This window comes from Barbus barbus (assembly GCF_936440315.1).
Source record: "Barbus barbus genome assembly, chromosome: 17".
Classification (NCBI taxonomy): domain Eukaryota; kingdom Metazoa; phylum Chordata; class Actinopteri; order Cypriniformes; family Cyprinidae; genus Barbus; species Barbus barbus.
The window spans coordinates 23,150,908-23,172,742 of record NC_136745.1 but is presented as its reverse complement, the minus strand read 5'-3'; the positions used below and the strand labels follow the sequence as shown (position 1 = coordinate 23,172,742).

At 36.7% G+C, this 21,835-nt stretch overlaps 2 protein-coding genes across 3 annotated transcripts; one reads left to right on the top strand and one right to left on the bottom strand.

Annotated features, from left to right (window-relative positions):
• Positions 1-280: 280 nt before the first annotated feature.
• Positions 281-8,277, bottom strand: lamp2 (lysosomal-associated membrane protein 2). The gene is made up of 6 exons (XM_079438852.1): positions 7,977-8,277; positions 5,794-6,290; positions 5,541-5,678; positions 4,878-4,932; positions 4,311-4,481; positions 281-3,855 (listed from the first exon to the last, which is right to left on the bottom strand). The coding sequence occupies exons 1-6, from the start codon at positions 8,020-8,022 to the stop codon at positions 3,716-3,718; spliced, it is 1,047 nt and encodes a 348-aa protein (XP_079294978.1). The 5' UTR covers positions 8,023-8,277; the 3' UTR covers positions 281-3,715.
• Positions 8,278-9,185: 908 nt separating this feature from the next.
• Positions 9,186-21,684, top strand: cul4b (cullin 4B). 2 transcript variants are annotated; one of them, XM_079438851.1, is made up of 20 exons: positions 9,186-10,066; positions 12,479-12,594; positions 12,680-12,783; positions 13,452-13,521; positions 13,645-13,718; positions 13,843-14,005; positions 15,611-15,700; positions 16,194-16,276; positions 16,359-16,426; positions 16,541-16,659; positions 16,755-16,947; positions 17,059-17,163; positions 17,258-17,368; positions 17,481-17,551; positions 17,656-17,763; positions 17,899-18,012; positions 18,164-18,269; positions 19,216-19,388; positions 19,476-19,628; positions 20,532-21,684. In XM_079438851.1, exons 1-20 carry the CDS (start codon positions 9,619-9,621, stop codon positions 20,625-20,627), a joined length of 2,565 nt encoding a protein of 854 aa, XP_079294977.1. In that variant the 5' UTR covers positions 9,186-9,618; the 3' UTR covers positions 20,628-21,684. The 2 variants fall into 2 exon arrangements, with proteins under 2 accessions (XP_079294977.1, XP_079294976.1); XM_079438850.1 differs by having other exon boundaries at positions 17,481-17,566.
• The last annotated feature ends 151 nt before the right edge of the window (positions 21,685-21,835 follow it).

The window sequence follows — 21,835 nt, the reverse complement described above, 5'->3', positions numbered from 1 at the left end:
CAAACTCAAATGCAGTTATGTGCATTCAGTAATAGGTAGTTCTTACTGTAATATGCAGGCCCAAGTGAGATGCTTCTAGTATTCTAGGCATAATTTATGACATCAGTAACTTTTATAGCGACACTGCTGATCTAAGTCCATCAAATGGAAGCTAGAGGTTACGACCATCATGTGAACATTGTAAAACTAACACCTCAGGCCTAACATATGAAATCAATATTCTGCTGAAGTTCTTAAACTGAGATCAGAGCAAGAGAACAAAAAGAGGCAGACTACGGTACAGTGACGAAAAAAAAAAAAAAAGTTTTATTGAAAATTTTCCACTTTGAAACTTGAACGAACATCCTTAATCTGACAAATTAGAAGTCTTAGAGGAAAAAAAAAAAAAAAAAAAAAAAAAAAGAAAAAGAAAAAGGCACACTATAGTACAACAATATTTTCTGTGTTTATTTGTTTTAACAGCTAAAATCCTTTGGGGGAGAATCACTATGAAAAACAAAATGTATACAAGTGAATTGGTTTGGACGGTTTCTTCACTATGCAGAGCAGAAAATACATAGGAACTTTTAGCTTTGGTCTTAAAAATGGTGTATTTTGTACATTGTATGCAAGTGTCCAGAGAAATGACAAACTAAACTGATAAACGCATGTACTAGCAAGCCTAGCATAACACTGCCAGCATTACCTGAGAGGGACCTAATGAAATCAACAAGCATGATCAACAAAATCTTGATATTCGATGCTGGTAAATTTATTAAAAAAAAAAAAAAAAGAAAAAAAAAAAAAAAGCGTCCCTTTAGAATACAATGTGCTAAGTGCAATAACTTATTAGCTCTGCTGATTAAGGAAATGCACCAGGATACTTTTCACCCCTGATTTCAGCAACAACTGATCCACAAGAGTACAATTACAGAATTTACATTCAATGGTTAAACTCAAAAGACTCCCAATTCTAAAACTGCATCGCTCATTCGTAATGGTTCACATGAACATAAGTCACAGCAACCAGAACCGAGCACCCTTGGGAGCAAGAAAAACCAAAACTCCCATAAGGAGGAGGAATAATTTTTTTCCATGCATTTAACATACAGCACAATGCCAGTGGATTTTAGACAGCCTGTGCTTACACTAAACAAGCGAGTCATGCCAGTTGACATTGCTTCAAGTGTAAATTAAGCAGAAATACACCACATCATTCTTAAAACGTTGAAATCGTATGATTAGAGCTCAGAGATATAATTATGTAGTAATGATATAATTATGCAATCGGATGTGTTAGAAACAGGGGTGTCATCAGTGGTTAGCGCTGCCAGGTGAGGAGGGTCGAGCAGTTTGCAGGGCAAAAGAGGAAGCCAACAGGACCAGTAGAGAGAGGAGCAAATATAAGTGGTAAAGGACAAGCCAGGGTTAGAGGCAAGACGGCAGCAGCTTGGGTTGTTATACAGACTGGTAACCAGTGCGACTCTTCCACCGGCCAATCAGGTAAGAGATAAGCACTAGGATGATTAGGAAGCTGAGAGCCACACCCACAGCAATGGGCACAAGAAAACTCAAATCAGAATCCAGAAAGCATTCCTCCGCTGGGAGAGAAAGGGAGAAAGAAAGGGAGGGTGAGTGAGTGAGTGCGGAAATAACAGTACTGTTAGGCACTCAAGAGATTGTTAATCACAACAGGACTCACAATTCAGTCAGATCGATGCAGAATAGGCATTGTATTATGTACCATACAGGCCTACCTTATCAGCAGATTACATAATCTAATATTTGAAATAAAACTTGATCTCTGAAATACTGCTAGATTAGCCAGAACTTGCATGGATGCTTTCATATTCTGATTAATATTACGAGTCAAATTGCTCATAGCCAGATATCTGACTTCTCTTTCTTCCAATCAGATAGGCCAGTAAGACAATAATAATGAGGACAGCCAGGGCAACTCCCACCGCTATAGGGACAATGAAGTTATCAGGCTCATCTGCGACGCAATCCTCCGCTGAAAATAAAGAGAATGAATGAGGGAAAGACAAACAAAAAGAAACAGCAAGAATGTGTCAAACTGCAGTTGAAACCAAATCTTGACATTTGCATGCCAGTTTGAGTAAGACTGAAAAGATGGTCCACACCGCTTTTAAATGTTATACACAATTGTCTTTCTCCATTTATTGCAACTAAAAGCCCATTAAAACAAAGCCATTCCATTGCAAAAGTGAAACAACCAAATCTCATGAAACACATCAAATGTTTAGGGCAGTCAGAGAAGGAATCCCTTTTTACAAGTAGAAAGCTGTCACACAAGTATGCTCAGGGGAAAAAAAAAAACCAAACAAATATCCATCTTTATTTTACAAGTAATTGATGTAACGGATTGGACTGCAAGCAAAAGTAACTGCATTAAGCAAGGCACAAAATTACCAGTGACCAGTTTTAAAGGTTTCATTTGTCCTGGCTATTGTGAAAACAAACATTTACAAAAGATTCGGTGTGGGTACTGCATAGACTAAATTAGAATAGTGCATAAACAGTGAAAAATTCACCGGAAATAAAGACAAAATAATTTCAACAACTGAAAACACAAGTAACGTCAAAATGTAACAAAAAAGGGATCCACAGCCACTACCAAAGACAGTTCAAACAGGTGCAAAAATACACCTTGCAGCAAATACAAGTCACAATTAGCAAAAAGCAGAATGTATCTTATAGGCTAGAATAATTCAAAATTGTGAAGAGCAGCTGACAAGATGGCGGATTTATAATGAATTTTCCCTTTTCAAACCCCAGTAAAGGGTAAGCAAACACTACCAAAGCCATTTTGTAATAGCATTTAAAATGGCAGTTAGCATTTCTTTGTATTATGCTTTACTAAGTGTCACTCAAATACACCAGGCCTACATTACAATGGTATGCATTTTTAAAATGCTTGTCATGCATTTTAAACATTCAAGCATTTGTTTTCCTGTTCTAGAATTTCAATTGTTTGAAAAGGCCATCCAGCATGTTTTTACCCTCACAGCTGCTCTGAATACAGGACAACCAACATGCAAAAGTGCCTAATTGCAATAAATGTTAGCCGTCCAATCACTACAGTGCAGAGTAACAACCGGTTTCTGGAATTACTTTTAATATTAAACTCAAAAGCTGCAAGACGGGTGAATATAAAGCGGTTTCAGTTTAAAGCTGTCGATACATTTATGATAGATTTGATGGGCACAAATTAATCGAGCTAAATTCGAAAATGAAACAAAGGAAGATGTCTAAAGAAGCAAGTGCAGGGTCTGATATGGAGCACTGAAATTTTAAATTGGCCATGACCCAAGATCTATGAATCTTATTTTCCACAAAATAGCAAGGTACTGTGACTATAGCAGTAAGTTGCATTTTAAGAAATAAAATAAGTGGGGTTTTAAGCCAAAACACAGAGACCATGCGCTTACTTCACAACACAAATTTGGGGAAAAAAACAACAAAAACATTGTGCACAGTTCACAATAGGAAGCTCTGGTCCTGGAGTGTCACTGTTCCATTAGATTTTCAATATATTGCAGTTTAAGGGCCAGTGGATTAATTGACCACATTAGGACAAAACATTTTTTGACTCCTGTGGCCATGAGTCAGTTCCCAATTGAGATTGCACAAAAACCCACAATATTTACAATGGTCCAGGAACAGGCTTGTGTGTCCCTTAAAACACCCAGGATTTGATTGTGATTTTGTTGCATTACAGTGTTTGATATCCAACATAGGTCCTTCGTCGACCAATCACGTATGCAATCACAACAATGAAAATCAAACCAGCCAGAGCGGCACCAACAATGATTGGGATTATGAGGCTGGTGTCATCCATTGAACATTCATGGGCTGCAGACAAAGAGAACATGAATGAACATAAAATGAAGGTGCTATCTTCTCATTAACACCACTGCAGATATTCTCAAAGACATAATCCCAGACACTTAATCTGGTAAAAGATTAGATATCAGTTTGGCAGGAATTTTTTTGCATATACAATTTTGTATATACTTTCAGTGATCTTGGTGCAGCAAGTCACATATGATATGAACACAGGAAAACATGAGCTTATCAGATTTAGTTGTGCATGTGAGCAGTGCCTAAGTTTCTAAATTAATACTAAAGGGCTGGAAATCAAAGTGGCTTTTCACACCACTCTGAATAGCAATGCTTCTTGAGCTGTAGCGAGTAGAAAAGCTGCTGATAAACTACAGAACTAAAGGACAGAGTCCAGTTAGGAGTTATACATATGCTGTATAATTACCTCGAGACAATTCTCAGCTTTATCATAAACGAATACATACCGGTGTTAAACTTGTTGTTCTGGACTGCGAAGGGCTGCACTTGTAGCTCGAACGTGTTGAGGGTAAGCTTGTCAGTGATGTTGTAACTCTGCTCTTTTCTGCACATGTAGGAGCTTCCAACAGATGCCTCCCACAGAGACAGATTATTATTGGAGGCATTAAAAACGTTTCCTGTTGAGGTAACACCAATCAGAGGACGGAATATGCTTACATGACAAGAGATGCGACACAACATTAGGGATGCACAATATATTAGAACCACACTGGTTATTGCTGATACTACAATTTTTTTTATTTTTATTTATGAGTCAATACTGAATCATACTTGGCATCTAACACTCACTTTCTATTAATCGAAAAAAAAAAAAAAAAAAAAAAGAAGAATCTCAATTAATATCTTGTTCATATTGATGCCTAAATTCACTTGTAGCATTTTAAATTATTGATTTTAGTTTGAGATTTAAGTTTAGACAATAGTATAGAATTTTAATGTTGCTTTATTGTATTTAGATAAGAAATGACAAAAAGTTGTCTCGCATTTAATTCACGTAAAAAGAGATTCCTTACCATTTCCAAGACTAACAGAGAGCGTCAAAGCATGTAGACGGAACTTCTGTGAAACCTGTTTTTAAAACAAAACAGTCAGATGCAACCTGATATCATGGGAGAACATGATTACTACTTTATGAACATGTACGAAAACATAGAATCATGCTTGTTCTCCTTCTAAAAATTCTAACCATGATCCAGTTCTAACCCCATTGACCTTAATCAAGTTAGATGCAATACTGAATTCAACACGTTTGAAAACAAGGCTCTGAGGAATAGACTTACATTATTTACAATGACATGCACTGTATAAAGATCTAAAGTTATAATTTCTACAAGTCAAAACTGTTAAATCGGTTTTATAGAGTTTGTCTACTTATTGTCATCTTAATCAGCATGTTGTTCAGCTACAATAAAATTCACTGAACGCGCCAAACTCCTATCCCTCACAGCCTTGTTTTCATTCCAGTCAAAAATTAAATATGGCACTAATCTGACTAAGGTCCACTCCTATACATAACCCTAAAGTTGGTCATAGGCTGATCGTATAACAGAAACAGTACAATCCATAACATAAGAATTTCCAAAAGATAACAAAAAACCCAACCCAGAACATTTACTACCCCTTTGCCTCAGTGGACTTTAGTCGCCAGTATATTTGACTCTTCTTTAAAAACTTACATTTGTGAAGACAAAATGAACTGTAATTTCTTCTGACTTCAGCAGAAGGGAAGAGTTATTGCCACCACTTCCACAGGTTCCACTCACTTCCGTTACATTAGCACTTGGGTCAAAATTAAGAATCTGATAGCTGGAATTCTAAACAAGAAAAAAAAAGACTTGCAGTGGACAAATAGCTTTTCACATTAAATTTCCATTTAAGTATCACAAATTTAAATTCTTGTGTTCCTCTACACAGACATTTTGTACCCACCTCACTCATTTTGAAACTAAACTGAAGGCCCATCTTTGCCAAAAGACAGACAGTGACATTGTCTGACTTGACGCTATAGTTTCCAACAGTTGGGTTGGGGACAGGAGGGGAGGTCGGAGGAGGAGTTGGAGCTGTTGTAGCATTAGAGTGCATGGTAGTTGGTGCTTCTGTGGTGGAATTTGTTATGTTGTGATGAGGGGTAGTTGGCGCTTCTGTGGTGGAATTTGTTATGTTGTGATGAGGGGTAGTTGGCGCTTCTGTGGTGGAATTTGTTATGTTGTGATGAGGGGTAGTTGGCGCTTCTGTGGTGGAATTTGTTATGTGATGAGGGGTAGTTGGAGGTTCTGTAGTAGATTTAGTCGTGGTGTGACCTGTAGTCACAGCAGTAGAAGTGTTTTTGGAGGTGGTTGGAGAAGTGGCAGAGAGCATTTTGCTTGTACTGAACTCCTGTATTGCAGGTAATTGTGAGGTCACCAGCTCTTCAGCAAGCACAATACCTGCACAGGGTGGAAGCACAATGTTACTTCATCATACTTCACATTATCGTGGGGTTTCCCCATGTGACACTGAGAATAAACAAGCCTGCTTTTTCAACCTTCCAAAATCAGGTTTAGCTAAATGCTTATAATAAACATTTAAAAACATAAGTACTTGGTTCATAAGTAACGGGTATTTGGTTCAGTATTATATCAAAAGTGAAAGACCACAGCCTTTCAACCAGATCTGTGTGCAAGGAAATAAAAACAGCAATGCAAGCACATTCCAGTACCTTCCTGACAGACGATAAACTAACACTCCAAAATACTGCATTGTATTTGCGCTCGTCTAAGACCTAACTTATTTATGGCTGGAATACAGCAATTTTTTATTTTGTTTAAACCAGATTTTTAGGAGTTGAATCTAGTTGCCAGAAGTCAAAGCAAGTCCACAAATTTTGGCCATTCAAAGTAAATAGACTTCACAGAAAAATCACTTACTGTGTGATGGACAGACATTTTGGCTTCATATGATTCCATCCAGTTGGAGAATATTAAACATTTTGAACCAATTTTAGAACATCGTTTTCATATATCATGCAACAAGGGTCAAGTTTCTGCTCAAGTTTATGGCTTTCAAAATGACAAAGTCAGGTAGTGTGTGATCCTCAGTCATTTAGTGCGCAACACCCAGTTTTTCTCTGTAACCATTCTCCAAGTCATCAAGTGTGTGATGACTAGCGTTTAGAAACCATTCGGAGTTTAAATATTGTGCAATGAATTCCAGCCTTTAGATAATCACACTGAGTGACTGTCCCTTGTCCTGTAGTTTGATGAAATCATTAACCTGGTGCTTCACAAACCCATCACATGATTATGAATGAGGGTGGCTGAGAAAAGCACTTCAGAAATCACGTGCTTGTGAAGTTAAATCTGACAAGTGAGAAATCTGGCACAACTTCCTTCAATTTTTTGCTGAAAAGGGTTTAATTGAAAAAGTAGATTCAAATGTTAAAGTGACTGTTCGTAAATAATGACCAATGATTTTTTTTTTTTTTTTTTTAAAAACACCAGTATATATTTTTACGGTTTTATCACAGCTCTATCGTTACACAGCTTGAATCACAACGTCTGTCTCCATGTCTAAAAAACTAATGAACTACCAACCCAAACAGCATTTTTAGACATCAAATCTTTAAATTTTGCACACATTGTTGTTTATGTAACGTTAGGCAGCTCTAGGTTGAGACACGGCCAGAGTGTTTCTTTTAGATTAATCTTAGTACTTAATTAAAATTGCACTAAATTATACAACATATTCAACAACATCTAAACATTTTAGCCGTTTGTTCGCGAATTTAAATTTTAAAACGACAATCTAACGTTAGCAGACAGACATCAGAAGTTGAACGGTAATACACGGGCTATCTATTAAAACGATTTTATGAAGTTTATTGATCACCTTGAATTGTATTAATGTGTTTAAAGCAATACAAGGACGGTAAATGTTTATCCCACAAGCTGACAGTCTCTCTGATTATCTAACTCGCTTCTACTGGCGTAGGTAAGAATTCGCGCTAATGCTAATGCTAACAGGCTCTCAAGCTCCCGTGGGCCTGCGATAATATCCCAAAAATAAACTCTATATCTGCTTTTGTAACGGGACACCGTCTGAAATGAAACGCGCAACAACACAGTAGTACGTACCGCTAAGTAGAATAAAGAGCAGGGTCACACAACCGCGGACAGCCATGGCGACGGGTGGATGGTTCCTCTGAGCAAACAGACGGTGAGTGACGAGTGTGACCCGAGCTGTGAAACCAGCACAAACCTGCGCTCATATAAGTCATATGACTGGACCACACTCCCCTCCTGCTTTACGTCAATTTTACAACACTGCTCATTTGCCAAACCTGTGTGTAATTAAATCAACTACAGAAATGATTACCGTTTCAAGTACACCATTGGTTTACTAAAAGCTAACATACAGACTCTGCCCTTTAAATCTGACTAGAAAATCAGCACCTACAAGGATGAAATAAATGTTTTAGTATTAATAAAAAAAATAATAGTTTCTGTGATTATATCATAGATGTATTTTTTACAACATTACAACCTTCAATCCTTTCACAGCAGAGTTAGCATATTTTATTTTAAAATATTGCTATTTTATGTGTGAAAAAGTAGTATTAGTTAAGTCGTCTATTCGTTCCTGAGGCTATAGTTATCATGCTTTTTTCTTCTTTATGTCATGAATTTTTAATGTTTAAATTTCTGATAATCAGTTGACCTTAATTGGTTTCAATACAATTAACTAAAACAAAACAATTTTTTTTTCTTACATTGAAAATTATACACTGAATATTATAAACATTAATGCAACAACATTTTCAGTATCATAACAACAAAATGTAAATGGGTCAAACTGAGCCATAACATAATTCAAGGGACTTTGCAAAAAAGATATTCATCATTTTCACCATAGCCCATGAAAAAAGATAACTTTAATACACACCTTGACATTTTGTGACCCAATAGTGGGAACATTTTGTCATTATACAGCACATTATACACATAGCCAAACTAAAACATTTTGAATCACAAAATTCATAAGGCAGACAAGTTTACATACAAAAAACAAAACAGAAATTGCAATTAGTTAATTGTATTAAATGACTTAAAATACATTTGACATCCTGCCCCATTAAAATGTGACAGCTTGACATTTATGAATAACATTTTTTAGGCCTTTCAGTAAAAATAAACATACTATAGTTGACCTCAAAAAAATGTAATGATATTGACATTTTAGCTTGGTTGGTGTAATTCACAAACACTATTAAGAGTTTTGAGACTGCTCTGCGCGTGATGCTTTGCCGTCCTCTGGTGGAGAAGACCGGAAACGTCAGGCCTCGCGCATAACAGCAGCTGCGCAACGGTGGAAAGTACTTCCGGCGGGTCAGCGTCGCCTCTTAGAAAAGTTATTTCCCCGCGGACTTTTCCTCAAACCTAAAATACCAGTCTGTCTCCCGAGCGGAAAGACGGCGTCTGGCAGAATGCTTTAAAGCAAACAGCCCTCAGCGAAAAACAGTTTGTAATCCAACGGACTTTGTGCAACGCGCCGGAGTGCGCGCGCGCGAGAGGAAGCAGTATTCAACCATCTTTCCTCTGCTGGCAATAACAAGAACAGAGAAGGGTCCAAGTGGGGTGCACTTCTCAATTTATCCTCCTTTTCTACTCGGAGCCGCGAGGTTGCACTTCCCCCGACCGAGACCGAGGAATATAAAGCGTCCACACCCGCGATCGTAGCATTAGTAGATTAGCGATTTGATTTAGTATTTCTTTTTTCATGTTTCCAACAGGTTTACCTTCCCCTAATCCCCCACCGCCAGCCCAAGAGCCCAGACCGGCAGCTTCTGATGTTCACAACGACAGTAGCTTAACGTCTTCTAAGAAGAGGAAAATTAACAGTTCCGAGAAGGAAGACATTGATTCAATATCTTCGTCTCCTAAAGCCATTTGTAATTCCTCCTCCACAACGTCCAGCTCTTCCAGTTCACAGCAGCACATCCAGAAGAAGTTGAGGTTCGAGGATCCGCTGGATTTGATCGGACTGGATGTGAAGATGGCCGAGGAGTCGTGTAACTCTGCTGAATCGTGTTCAAAGGCGAGAAATGTGTTCCTGCCTGGAGGTGTCGGGCATCATGCTAACGGACTGACCAAGTCTGTGGGATCCGCCACCTTCTCTAACAGCAAACCCGGTGCTGCGAAGAAACTTGTTATCAAGAACTTTAAAGGTAAGTGAAGAGTCAGTGGTCCCCCTCGTCTTCTTTAAAACATCTTAGGCTGTGTCTCAAAACTTAGCAAGCTGTCTGCCTGAACGGCATTTTGGGCCAAACACTCCTGCGATGTGCAGAAAGGATACCTAGGACCTAAAGCAGTAGTAAACAACTTGAGTGACTGTCTTACAAAAGAAAATGTGCTGCTGTCACAGTGGAGATCAGCATTTTAGACTTTCTTATGTAACTTTCTTTTGTTTATGGAGGAACATCGCTTGAGTAAACAAAATCAAAACACTGTTGATTGAGATTAATTGAAGGTCTTAAATGTAAACATCCTTTCTATTTATGATGTTATATAAAATCTCTGTGTCTTTTTATATTTATATATATATATATATATATATATATATATATATATATATATATATCTAAAATAAAAATTGAATATCGTGAAAAACTGCATTTTTTTTGTAACTTGTTTCAAAAAGTGAAACTTTCATATATATATTTTAGATTCATTACATGGAAAGTTAGACATTTCAAAAGTTTTTTTTGTTTTGTTTTAATTTTGATGATTAGAGTTTACAGCTCATGAAAGTCAAAATCCAGTATCTCAATATATTAGAATATTTCCTATTTAAAAGTTTTGCAAAGCAGAAAAGTTCAAGTTCTTTAAAGTATATTAATTTATGCACTCAATACTTTGTCAGGGTGGCATGGAAGCGATCAGCCTGTGGCTCAGCTGAGGCACTACTGACACTTCAGCTCGTCTGTATTGTTGGATCGACTGTTTCTCATCTTTCTCTTGAAAATATACCATAGATTCCATATGGGGCTCAGGTCAGGCATGTTGGTTGGCCAATCAAGCACAGTAATATCATGGTCAGCAAACCTCTTGGAAGTGGTTTTGGCAGTGTGGGCAGGTGCTAAAGTCCTGCTGGAAAAGCAAATCAGCATCTCCATAAAGCTTGTCAGCAGATGGAAGCATAAAGTGCTCCAAAAATCTCCTGGTAGACGGCTGCATTGACTCTGGACTTGATAAAACACAATGGACCAACACCAGCAGACGTCATGGCACCCCAAATCATCACTGACTGTGGAAACTTCAAACTGGACTTCAAGCAGCTTGGATTCTGTGCCTCTCCACTCTTGCTCCAGACTCTGGGACCTAGATTTCCAAATGAAATGCAAAATTCAAATTTATCTGAAAAGAGGACTTTGGACCACTGAGCAATAGTCCAGTTCTTTTTCTCCACAGCCCAGGTAAGACGCTTCTGATGTTGTCTCTGGTTCAGAAGTGGCTTGGTAGCTCTTTTCCTGAAGACGTCTGAGCGTGGTGACTCTTGATGCACTGACTCCAGCTTCAGTCCACTCCTTGTGAAGCTCTCCCAAGTGTTTGAATCAGCTTTGCTTGACAGTATTCTCAAGCTTGCGGTCATCCCTGTTGCTTGTGCACCTTTTCCTACCCAAATTCTTCCTTCCAGTCAACTTTGCATTTAATATGCTTTGATACAGCACTCTGTGAACAGCCACACCTTTCAGTAATGACCCTCTGTGACTTACCCTCTTTGTGGTTCATCTTCTGGATCATTGCCAAGTCAGCAGTCTTCCCCATTATTATGGTTTCAAAGAACAAGAGAGAGTTGTTTAATGAAACTCAAATATAAATATTCTAATATATTGAGATACTGGATTTTGACTTTCATGAGCTGTAAGCTCTAATCATCAAAATTAAAACAAAAAAACTTTTGAAATGTCTTTACATGTAATGAATCTAAAATATATATGAAAGTTTAAAATTTTGAAATGTACCTGTGTGTGTGTGTGTGTATATATATACATATATACATTTACATGCGCACACACAAAAACAAATATAATATTATATAATATATACTCAAAAACAAAGATACGCAGCAAAACAATAAGAATATTAAACACATTTAAACACATTTTTAAGCAAATAATAATGTAAGTGTTGTAACATAATACCAGTTTCATATTTCTGCTTTTAAACCCTCAAAGTGCATGTTTAACCCCATGACAATGTCTTTACTGTAACATCTGTACTGTTTAACTTTTGTCTTAAACTCAAAAATATTGTAATTAGTGATCAACATTACGCCATGTGTTGTCGTTTGTATCATTACATTTAGTCTTAGTAGCCATAATCTGTCAAGTTATTGCAAAATAAATAACTTCAGTGACTGTCTTATAAAAGTAAATGCTCTGGTGCTGTAACAGATGAGAACTGCTTTTTATTTATAAGTACTAATAGATTTTATGTAACTTGCATTTGTTTATGATGGCACATCACTTGTATAAACAAAACCTGACCTTCATTGAAACACTAATCAGTTTTTATGTTTCTTACGCATTATTTATTTGGTTATACACATCCTTCTTTTTGTTATAATGTTATATCAGAAAAGCCCAAATTACCGGAGAATTACACGAATGAGACCTGGCAGAAGCTGAAGGAGGCAGTAGAGGCCATACAAAACAGCACTTCAATAAAGTACAATCTAGAGGAGCTCTATCAGGTAGGTTTTATGTATATATTTGTTTTATCGTTTAGTAATGTTGTACATGGAGTCTAATGCTATTTATTCCCCTTTGTCTTCTCAGGCTGTTGAAAATTTGTGCTCCCATAAGATATCTGCCAAGCTCTATAAACAGCTCAGAGTAGTCTGTGAAGACCATATCAAGGCACAGATTGACCAGTTCAGAGAATATCCTTTTCCTTGCTACAAATTTCTACTGTTTCTTGCTGTTTTGTTAGGTTGAGAGTGAAAGTAAAGAGCATGCATCAGGGCTCAACATAGATTTTATTTTATTTTTTCAGTCAAAAAGTTTAGTTTTCTTTTCATGAAGCGAAACAATGGCCCATCACAAACATAATACAATTATTAGAAACATATTTTTGCAGATAACATTTGAGTAACATGATAAATGTCTTTACTGACACTTTTGATCAGTTTAATGCATCCTTGCTGAATAAAAGTATTAATATCGTTAAATTATTTCTGAATCCAAACATTTGCATGGTTGTTTCAGAAATAAATATATATATATATATATATATATATATATATATATATATATATATTATATATATATAATATTATTATTATTATTATTATTATTTTTTATTAACCATGTATTTCTTAAAACAAAAATGTATTTTAATTTTATATAATAGCTGAACTTTTGATATAAATCTCATTAACGCTTTTGCTAAAAGACTATGGCAGATGGTGCATATGATGAGCTAAATATGTGAGGGAACATTTGATGAAAATGATGAGAAGTTGAGTCACTGGTAATTAATTAGGAATGTCTGCTTACAGACTGCTAATCATAACTATGATATGAAACCATTTCTTAACTCTTGCCCTACGGATGCCCTAGACAGTGTTCTGTTCCTCAAGAAAATAGACAAATGTTGGCAAGATAACTGCAGACAAATGGTTAGTCTACTCATGTGTTTTTAATAAGTTGAAAGTTGAACTTTTTATAAAATGTGCCTATATCTAGTTATTTACCTGTTTGCAAAAATACCTTTAATACAAAAACATTGTCTTTTTTTCTAGATCATGATTAGGAGTATATTTTTGTTTTTGGATCGGACATATGTTTTACAAAATTCAATGCTGCCATCAATCTGGTATGTCTTCACTCTTAACGAAAGATATTGAATTTGTAACATTGGCATTTTCACCATTGCTGTCTTTATCTACTACCATTGCTTTGCTGCTCATTCCACTGATACTCTTGTGTTTTGTCTTCAGGGACATGGGTTTGGAGTTGTTTCGTTTCTATATCATCAGCGACCTGAAGGTGCAGAGTAAGACAATCGATGGGATTCTGCTTCTTATTGAGAGAGAGCGGAGTGGAGAGGCCGTAGACCGCAGTCTCCTGAGGAGTCTCCTGAGCATGCTCTCAGATCTGCAGGTTAGATCACCTGATTTCTCATTTGTACTCAGATCACTGTATCTGGGTTTATGTTGCATGTATGGCATAACCATTTAATAATAATAATAATAGTACTAATAATGATTTTGACTATCAATTTAACTGCAAAAAAATAAATAAAATAAATTTTACTTGTACTACTTATTGTTTGCTTAAGTGGCATGTCTGTATAAAGTCAGTAAACCCAGTAACTTTCACATGACACGGACAAGGATACAAAATAAGTATTTTTGAAGTGCCCCTATTATAGGTAATGAAATGCATGCAAGGTCAAAAAACACATTCATTGTCTTATAAAATGCATTTCACGAGTTCACACTTACATATATTTAGCACGAGTAATGTAATAGGTATTTGGCGAGTATGCTAATACGTAGTTGGCGTGCTGTCCTGGGGAAGTGCTCCGAGCTCGGGAATGGCCCGAACCCAGAGTATCCCCCATGGTGTGGTGAGAACTTTAGTGATACTGGTGGAGAAGGGGTGGTGGAGGGATGCTGATAGACCGTCGAATGAGTGTAGGTATGTCAGCTGTATTTATATCCGTGTGTTAATTTAACTTGATTGCGTGCCACTTGTTTAATTAGGCTAAGTATCTGACGTGCTGCTCCCGAACTTTAATAAAACATCATTTATTTTTACCTTACTTGCTCAACGACTCCCAAACGATTCGCTCAATGATTCATTTTTCCAAACCCCTCCTTTGCGTGAAGCTAATCGGCGGTGATTGGTCTCATTTTCATTTCATCATGCCTGATGTTTGTGAGTGCAGTGCTGCTTTGTGTACAGTGTTACTGGGGAAACCGTCATTTTTACGCTCCAGAAGCTGCACCTAGTGGCAAAGAATGAATTAGCATTTTCATTCAGACCAACATGAAAAGACCAACAAGTGGGCGGGCAGTATGCTGCTAATATTTCATGTTGACGTCAACATGGAACGGCTTGGGATTAGTTTTAAAAATGCCTAGTTTCAATGATTCAGAGTCGAGTCTTTCTTTTGAGAGACAATAACTTTATACATGGTGCACTTTCAGATTTAAAACTTTGCAGGATGTTTTCATTCACTTAGAGCTGTGTTACACACTGCATGAAAGGTCATTTAAAAAAAATCCAAAATAGGGGTACTTTAACAGTCTGGTTAGTTGGAAAAGCTGGAAAACTTTTTTGATGGAAAAAAGATGCAAAACATTGAGTGATTATGAATATTAATGCACATTTTTAAAGCGAGTATTAATGTAGGTGTTCATAATTCATGTTTCTGCTTTTAAACCCTCAAAGTACATGGCCCGTTTATCTCCATGGTAAGGTCTTTACTGTAACCACTTTTTTAAACTGAGGGATGAGTCCAAATATTTTAATTACTCACCAACATTATGCCACATCCTCTCATTTGCATCCTTACACTTAGTCTCAGTAGCAAAAGTTTTTATTCTGCATTAATGCATTGATGAAAGATGAAAACGATGGCAAATTTTCTACAGATCTTGTGAGGTCTTGATCCCTGATTTTATTCAGCCCTTAAATTGTGTGGCCAAACCTGTTAGTTTTAGTGTTGTTGTAATCACACCTTTGTTCATTGTATGACAGATTTATCAGGATTCATTTGAGCAGCGCTTTCTGGAGGAGACAAATCGACTGTATGCTGCAGAGGGCCAGAGACTCATGCAGGAAAGAGAGGTTAGTTTCACATCAGGGGAACAAAGTATTGTTTTTTTTTTATTTTATTGTTTTATTATTGTGATTTTGTGAGCAATAAATTATTGGCATGTCTCATTAAGCGTACTTTAGCTACAGGCTGGTACTTTGATACAGGCTAGATTTTTTTTTTTTTCTTTTAATTATGTAATCACCCTTGGTCAAGATTAAATACACCCCTACGAAGATATGCTGCTGTTTTGTTTTTGTGGAACATAAATAAAATAACATTTTCCATACAAGCACATTTCTTAGCTACCACAGGCTGAAGGATTCCAGGTGACCTAGTGTGGTCATATGTTTTTGAGAGATGTAGCAGAGGTGAAGATTACTAGTATAAGTCACAGTTTTCTGTCTGGCCTTTAGGAACTGTGATTGTATATACCCCCTATACTAAACTATACTTTTAACGAGATTGTTTTCATTTAGGATAGTCACATTTCAGTTCTTCATCCCTAACGTATTTTCTTTTCAGGTGCCAGAGTATCTCCATCATGTCAACAAACGTTTGGAAGAAGAAGCAGATCGAGTCATTACATACTTGGACCAGAGCACACAGTAAGTATGCAGAGAATATAACTAACATTTACAGTTAGTAGTTATTTTGGTAAAAATTATATGTGAACCTTTTTATTTGTAGAAAACCTCTCATTGCCACAGTGGAAAAGCAACTGCTTGGAGAACACCTCACTGCAATACTTCAGAAAGGTATCACCTTCATCGAATGAAGATGATTGACATTGTATTTGGTGTTCAAATGGTCAACCATCCTCAAAATTAGAAGTGATTTACATAAGTGCTTGTTTTCTTGTCACACTCTAGGTTTGAATAACCTGCTGGATGAAAACCGTATTCAGGATCTGTCTCTGCTGTACCAGCTCTTCAGTCGTGTGAGGGGAGGCGTGCAGGTGCTTCTGCAGCACTGGATTGAGTACATCAAGGTGTGCAGGGAACCCATCTAGATGACTGAGATAACCATCATAACAGTTCTGAATGGGCACATTCAATTTCACAAGTCTTGTTTGTTGTGTCTCAGGCCTTTGGAAGCACAATTGTCATCAACCCAGAGAAAGACAAGACAATGGTTCAGGAGCTTTTGGATTTCAAGGATAAAGTCGATCACATCATTGATGTGTGTTTTATGAAGAATGAGAAGTTTGTTAATGGCATGAAGGAGGCTTTCGAGACCTTTATCAATAAACGGCCAAACAAACCTGCTGAGCTCATAGGTCAGCCCACAAATAATTTTCCACCAATTATTGAGGGTTTTTGTTTGATTGAGAATTTAAAGCTGGTTGGATCAAGACAAAAGTTCACTAATTTTGTTTTATTTTCTATAGCAAAATATGTGGATTCAAAGCTCCGTGCTGGGAACAAAGAAGCGACCGATGAGGAACTTGAGAAAATGTTGGACAAGATAATGATCATATTCAGGTTCATTTATGGTAATGCATTTAAATTTTATGCTCTGTTCCAAAGACCCAGAAAGTTTTAAATTATCTGTCTAAGCTTCATAGACTTTCTCATCTCTCTCTTAAGGCAAAGATGTTTTTGAGGCCTTCTACAAGAAAGACTTGGCGAAGAGGTTACTGGTGGGAAAGAGTGCCTCAGTAGATGCAGAGAAATCAATGCTGTCAAAACTGAAGCATGGTAAATTACATTTCTCCTTTCATATTTTATTTTTAAAACATCCCATTGTCATTAACACCGATGTTTCTTAAGGCTGTGAAGTAAAAAATGGTGAATTGTATTTTTCTTGTAGAATGTGGAGCTGCATTTACCAGTAAGCTGGAAGGGATGTTCAAAGACATGGAGCTGTCAAAAGATATTATGGTGCAGTTCAAACAGGCAATGATAGCTTTTATTAACATTATGTACATTCTTATTTTGAGTCTAGTTAAATTGTACAAATCTTTGTTTTCGAATCTGCACCTCAGCACATGCAATGCCAAAATATTTCCGGGAACATTGAGCTGACAGTGAACATCCTAACTATGGGTTATTGGCCAACATATGTACCCATGGAAGTACATCTGCCTCCAGAGGTCTGTTCTGATATTGAGAAATTTGATCTTGGATTAGATATTCCTTGTTACTTAAACATTACAGTAATACCCATAATTAAAAGTAATCACATTATAATTAATTATTAACCTTTTTTAATACCTTTCACTCTCCAGATGGTAAAATTGCAGGAAATTTTCAAAACGTTTTACCTGGGCAAACACAGTGGGCGGAAACTACAGTGGCAGTCAACGTTAGGACATTGTGTTTTAAAGGCAGAATTCAAAGAGGTAATGCACTTTGCTGAAAAGAGCAACTTGGCATGAATACCGGACAATTAGCTGATCATAATATTTACTTTTAAACATTCTTTTCTAAAGGCTTCTCAGAAAAATAACTGGAATTAAGGACCCCCCCCCCCCCATTTTTTTTTCTTCACAGGGCAAAAAAGAGCTGCAGGTTTCCCTGTTTCAGACGTTAGTTCTGCTGATGTTTAATGAAGGGGAGGAGTTCTCTCTGGAGGATATTAAACTGGCTACAGGCATTGGTATGGATACCAATGGATATCCTTCCAAAATAAGATATTGGATACAGTGGCATGCGAAAGTTTGGGAACCACTTGCAGAATCTGTGAAAATGTGGATAATTTTACCAAAATAAGAGAGATCATACAAAATGCATGTTATTTTTTATTTAGTACTGTCCTAAGTAAGATATTTTCCATAAAAGATGTTTACATATAGTCCACAAGACAAAAAAATTGCTGAAATTATTAAAATAACCACATTCAAAAGTTTGGGAGCCCTTGGTTCTTAATACTGTGTGTGGTTACCTGGATGATCTACGACTGTTTTTTTGTTTTGTGATGGTTGTTCATGAGTCCCTTGTTTGTTCTGAACGGTTAAACTGAGCACTGTTCTTCAGAAAAATCCTCCAGGTCCTGCAGAATCTTCAGTTTTCCAGCATCTTTTGCGTATTTGAACCCTTTCCAGCAGTAACTGTATGATTTTGAGATCCACCTTTTCACACTGAGGATGATTGAGGGACTCAAACACAACAATTAAAAAAGGTTCAAACATTCACTGATGCTCCTGAAGGAAACACGATGCATTAAGAGCCGGGGGGTGAAAACTTTTGAACAGGATGAAGATGTCCAAATATTTCTTATTTTGTTGAAATATCATATTTTTCCATTTAGTACTGCCCTTCTGACGCGACAGAAGATACTTGCATGTTTCCTGGAAGACAAATGAAGTACAATTTACCTTGATCTTCAAATTCAAAAAGTTTTCACCCCCGGCAAATGGAAAATATCTTACTCAGGACAGTGCTAAATAAAAAATAACATGCATTTTGTATGATCTCTCTTATTTTGGTAAAATTATCCACATTTTCACAGATTCTGCAAGGGGTTCCCAAACTTTCGATCCCCGCTGTAACTTCCAAAGTGTTTAACAAATTTGACAGCATTTAAAATACACATTCATTTGCAGAGGACGGTGAGCTGAGGCGGACTCTGCAGTCACTGGCCTGTGGGAAGGCTCGTGTTCTTACCAAAACCCCAAAGAGTAAAGATGTGGAGGACGGAGACAAGTTCTCTTGTAATGATGATTTCAAACACAAACTTTTCAGGATTAAAATCAACCAGATCCAGATGAAAGAAACGGTATTGTCCGGCACACCTGTCATGTGATTGTTGTTGCCTGAAAGTTGTTGGCCACTTGGTCTCATGCTTTTTTGCTGTACCTCATAGGTGGAGGAGCAAGCCAGCACTACAGAGAGAGTATTCCAGGACCGTCAGTACCAAATCGATGCAGCCATTGTCCGAATCATGAAGATGAGGAAAACTCTCAGCCATAACCTTCTGGTGTCTGAAGTGTACAACCAACTTAAATTCCCAGTCAAGGTGAGATCACAGCTGCCAAATTGTTTTGTTTTCATTTAATTGAGTAGTTACACTGGATTGGCTATAAATGGATGTTGTGCAGCTAGCCTCCGTGCACCCAATATAAACTGCCAAACAAAGCTAGAATACTCCAACAATCACTAAATGAGATTTATTGTGCAGTGTGAATAAGAGCATTTTCAATTGCATGTGACGTTTGCAAAAGTATTTTTCTTGCTGCTAGTGTTTTTTGAAAACTAATACTTTATTCATTAAGGATTCATTAAATTGCTCAAAAGTGACAGTTATGACAATTATAATGTTTCAGAAAAATATTAAGCAGCAAAAAAATCTTTTTAATATTGATAGTCTATTGAGCACCAAAATCAGCATATTATTAGAATACTTTCTGAAGGATTGTGACACTGAAGACTAGAGAAATTATACTGAAAATTTAGCTTTGCAATCACACTAATAAATTACGTTTTAAAATGTATTAAAGAAGTTATTTTAAAACGTAAGAATGGTGATTGCTATTTTACTTTTATTTTGATGGTTTACTGTATTTTTACTCAAACTGGTGAGCACAAAAAGCACAGTTGACAGCACTCAAGTACTTTAGGAAATCTGTGTCCAGCTTGTGGATTGTGATGCCTACATAAAAAAAAAATGACCGTTTTATGTAAATTACATTCGGCAAAAATAATCATTGTCAAGGTATTTGTAATAATCATTTTAGCGTTCATTTAATTTTTTTAACAGATATTGCATTATTTTTTCCCTCTAGTCTCAAGATTTCATGTAATATGAGCAGTATGAATATTCTTCTCAATGTCACTATATTTGGAAATTAGTCCAAGAATCACTGTGCTCGCAGCAGAGAACATATGCATCTGCCACTAAATTTGTTTCATCTTTTTGCAGCCTGCTGATCTGAAGAAGAGGATAGAGTCACTAATTGACAGGGACTACATGGAAAGGGATAAGGAGAATCCCAATCAATACAACTACGTGGCTTAGAGAGAGAATAAGAGGGGTAGATGAGGGATGTTAGAAATGACAGGAGGAGGCTGTTCTCAGTGACATTGTTTACTTCCCTTAGCACATGGAACCCCTTGCTCCAGGTTTTGTTCACTTTAACATTTTCACCCCAGTGACCAACAACTGAATCAGTTTTCTCTTCATGGCTTTGACAGGGTAGGGTATGTTTTATTTCTATCAGAATGGCATGTCCAATTAGAAGAAAAGAAAATACAAAATGATTTTGTTAAAATGCTTCTGAGAATTGGACTATCCCAAGCTTAAAAAGAAAAGTTATTTATTTTTAGACTTTGCTCCATGGCTTTTGTTTGTCTCTGGCATGTTTTTTTTTTATTTTCTTCATGGTTTATTCATGCAAATATCACAACATATTGACGTATTACCTGTGCAAGGAAAACCAACACCAGATTGATTGAATTTATTCAGTCAGTGTATTGCATTGGGTAGCAGTGTGTGAAAACAGGTTTTCTCTTTGCCAATGTTTGTACAAAGAAAAGAAGATTCAGCTGATTGGTCACAAGCAATTTATGTTCTGTGAATGTGATTGACTGATAAATAGAACAATTGAGAAATTTCACAGTATGTGCCAAGATTAGGTGAAACCAAGCACTTGTTTTGTTTGTAGGAATGTTAAAGCTGCTAAACACTAACTTGTACATCTTCCTTCTTTTTTCCTCCCTGCTTACACCTTCTCACATTTCCTCCTCTTGTTTATTTTGTATATACATTTTACACACAACTTTGATGTTTGACACTCTCGACTACATTGCAACTGCATTCTTTCTCTCCGGAAACTCCGAACAAGCACAGCAGCACCGTTTTATCATTCTAGTGTTTTCAAGTTTATATAACCCTTAAGTTCTGAATTAGGCCTGTATACTGAGAAGCTCCTCTGTGTGGCATCACTGGATCTGTCTGTGGAATTTTTGGCGATGGTGTTTTGAGAAATCATACTTAAGTGGACAGTCATCCAGTGTCTGGAAAAAGTATGCTTGTTTTTATTGCCTCAGAATAAACAACTGTATGTGTTTCCATGATCTTGTCCCTCTGATCAATTTGTGCGATCTTTATTAAAAATACTAGGTCATGACAAATGGATAATTACTTCTAGATAATGGGTGGGTAAATGGAAATTTGCAGTATTTCATTGTATTTGTGAAAAAAAACATTGTTCATAATAGGTATTC

What these genes read in the sequence shown, in the direction of transcription:
- cul4b (XM_079438850.1), top strand. Translation starts at nt 9,619, where the DNA reads ATGTTTCCAACAGGTTTACCTTCCCCTAATCCCCCACCGCCAGCCCAA. An exon ending in CAGATTGACCAGTTCAGAGA is followed by an intron (nt 12,784 to 13,451) that starts ATATCCTTTTCC and finishes CTCTTGCCCTAC; the next exon opens with GGATGCCCTAGACAGTGTTC. An exon ending in CACTGCAATACTTCAGAAAG is followed by an intron (nt 16,427 to 16,540) that starts GTATCACCTTCA and finishes GTCACACTCTAG; the next exon opens with GTTTGAATAACCTGCTGGAT.
- lamp2 (XM_079438852.1), bottom strand. Translation starts at nt 8,022, where the DNA reads ATGGCTGTCCGCGGTTGTGTGACCCTGCTCTTTATTCTACTTAGCG. An exon ending in CTCTGTTAGTCTTGGAAATG is followed by an intron (nt 4,482 to 4,877) that starts GTAAGGAATCTC and finishes TTACCTCAACAG; the next exon opens with GAAACGTTTTTAATGCCTCC. An exon ending in GAACAACAAGTTTAACACCG is followed by an intron (nt 3,856 to 4,310) that starts GTATGTATTCGT and finishes CTTTGTCTGCAG; the next exon opens with CCCATGAATGTTCAATGGAT.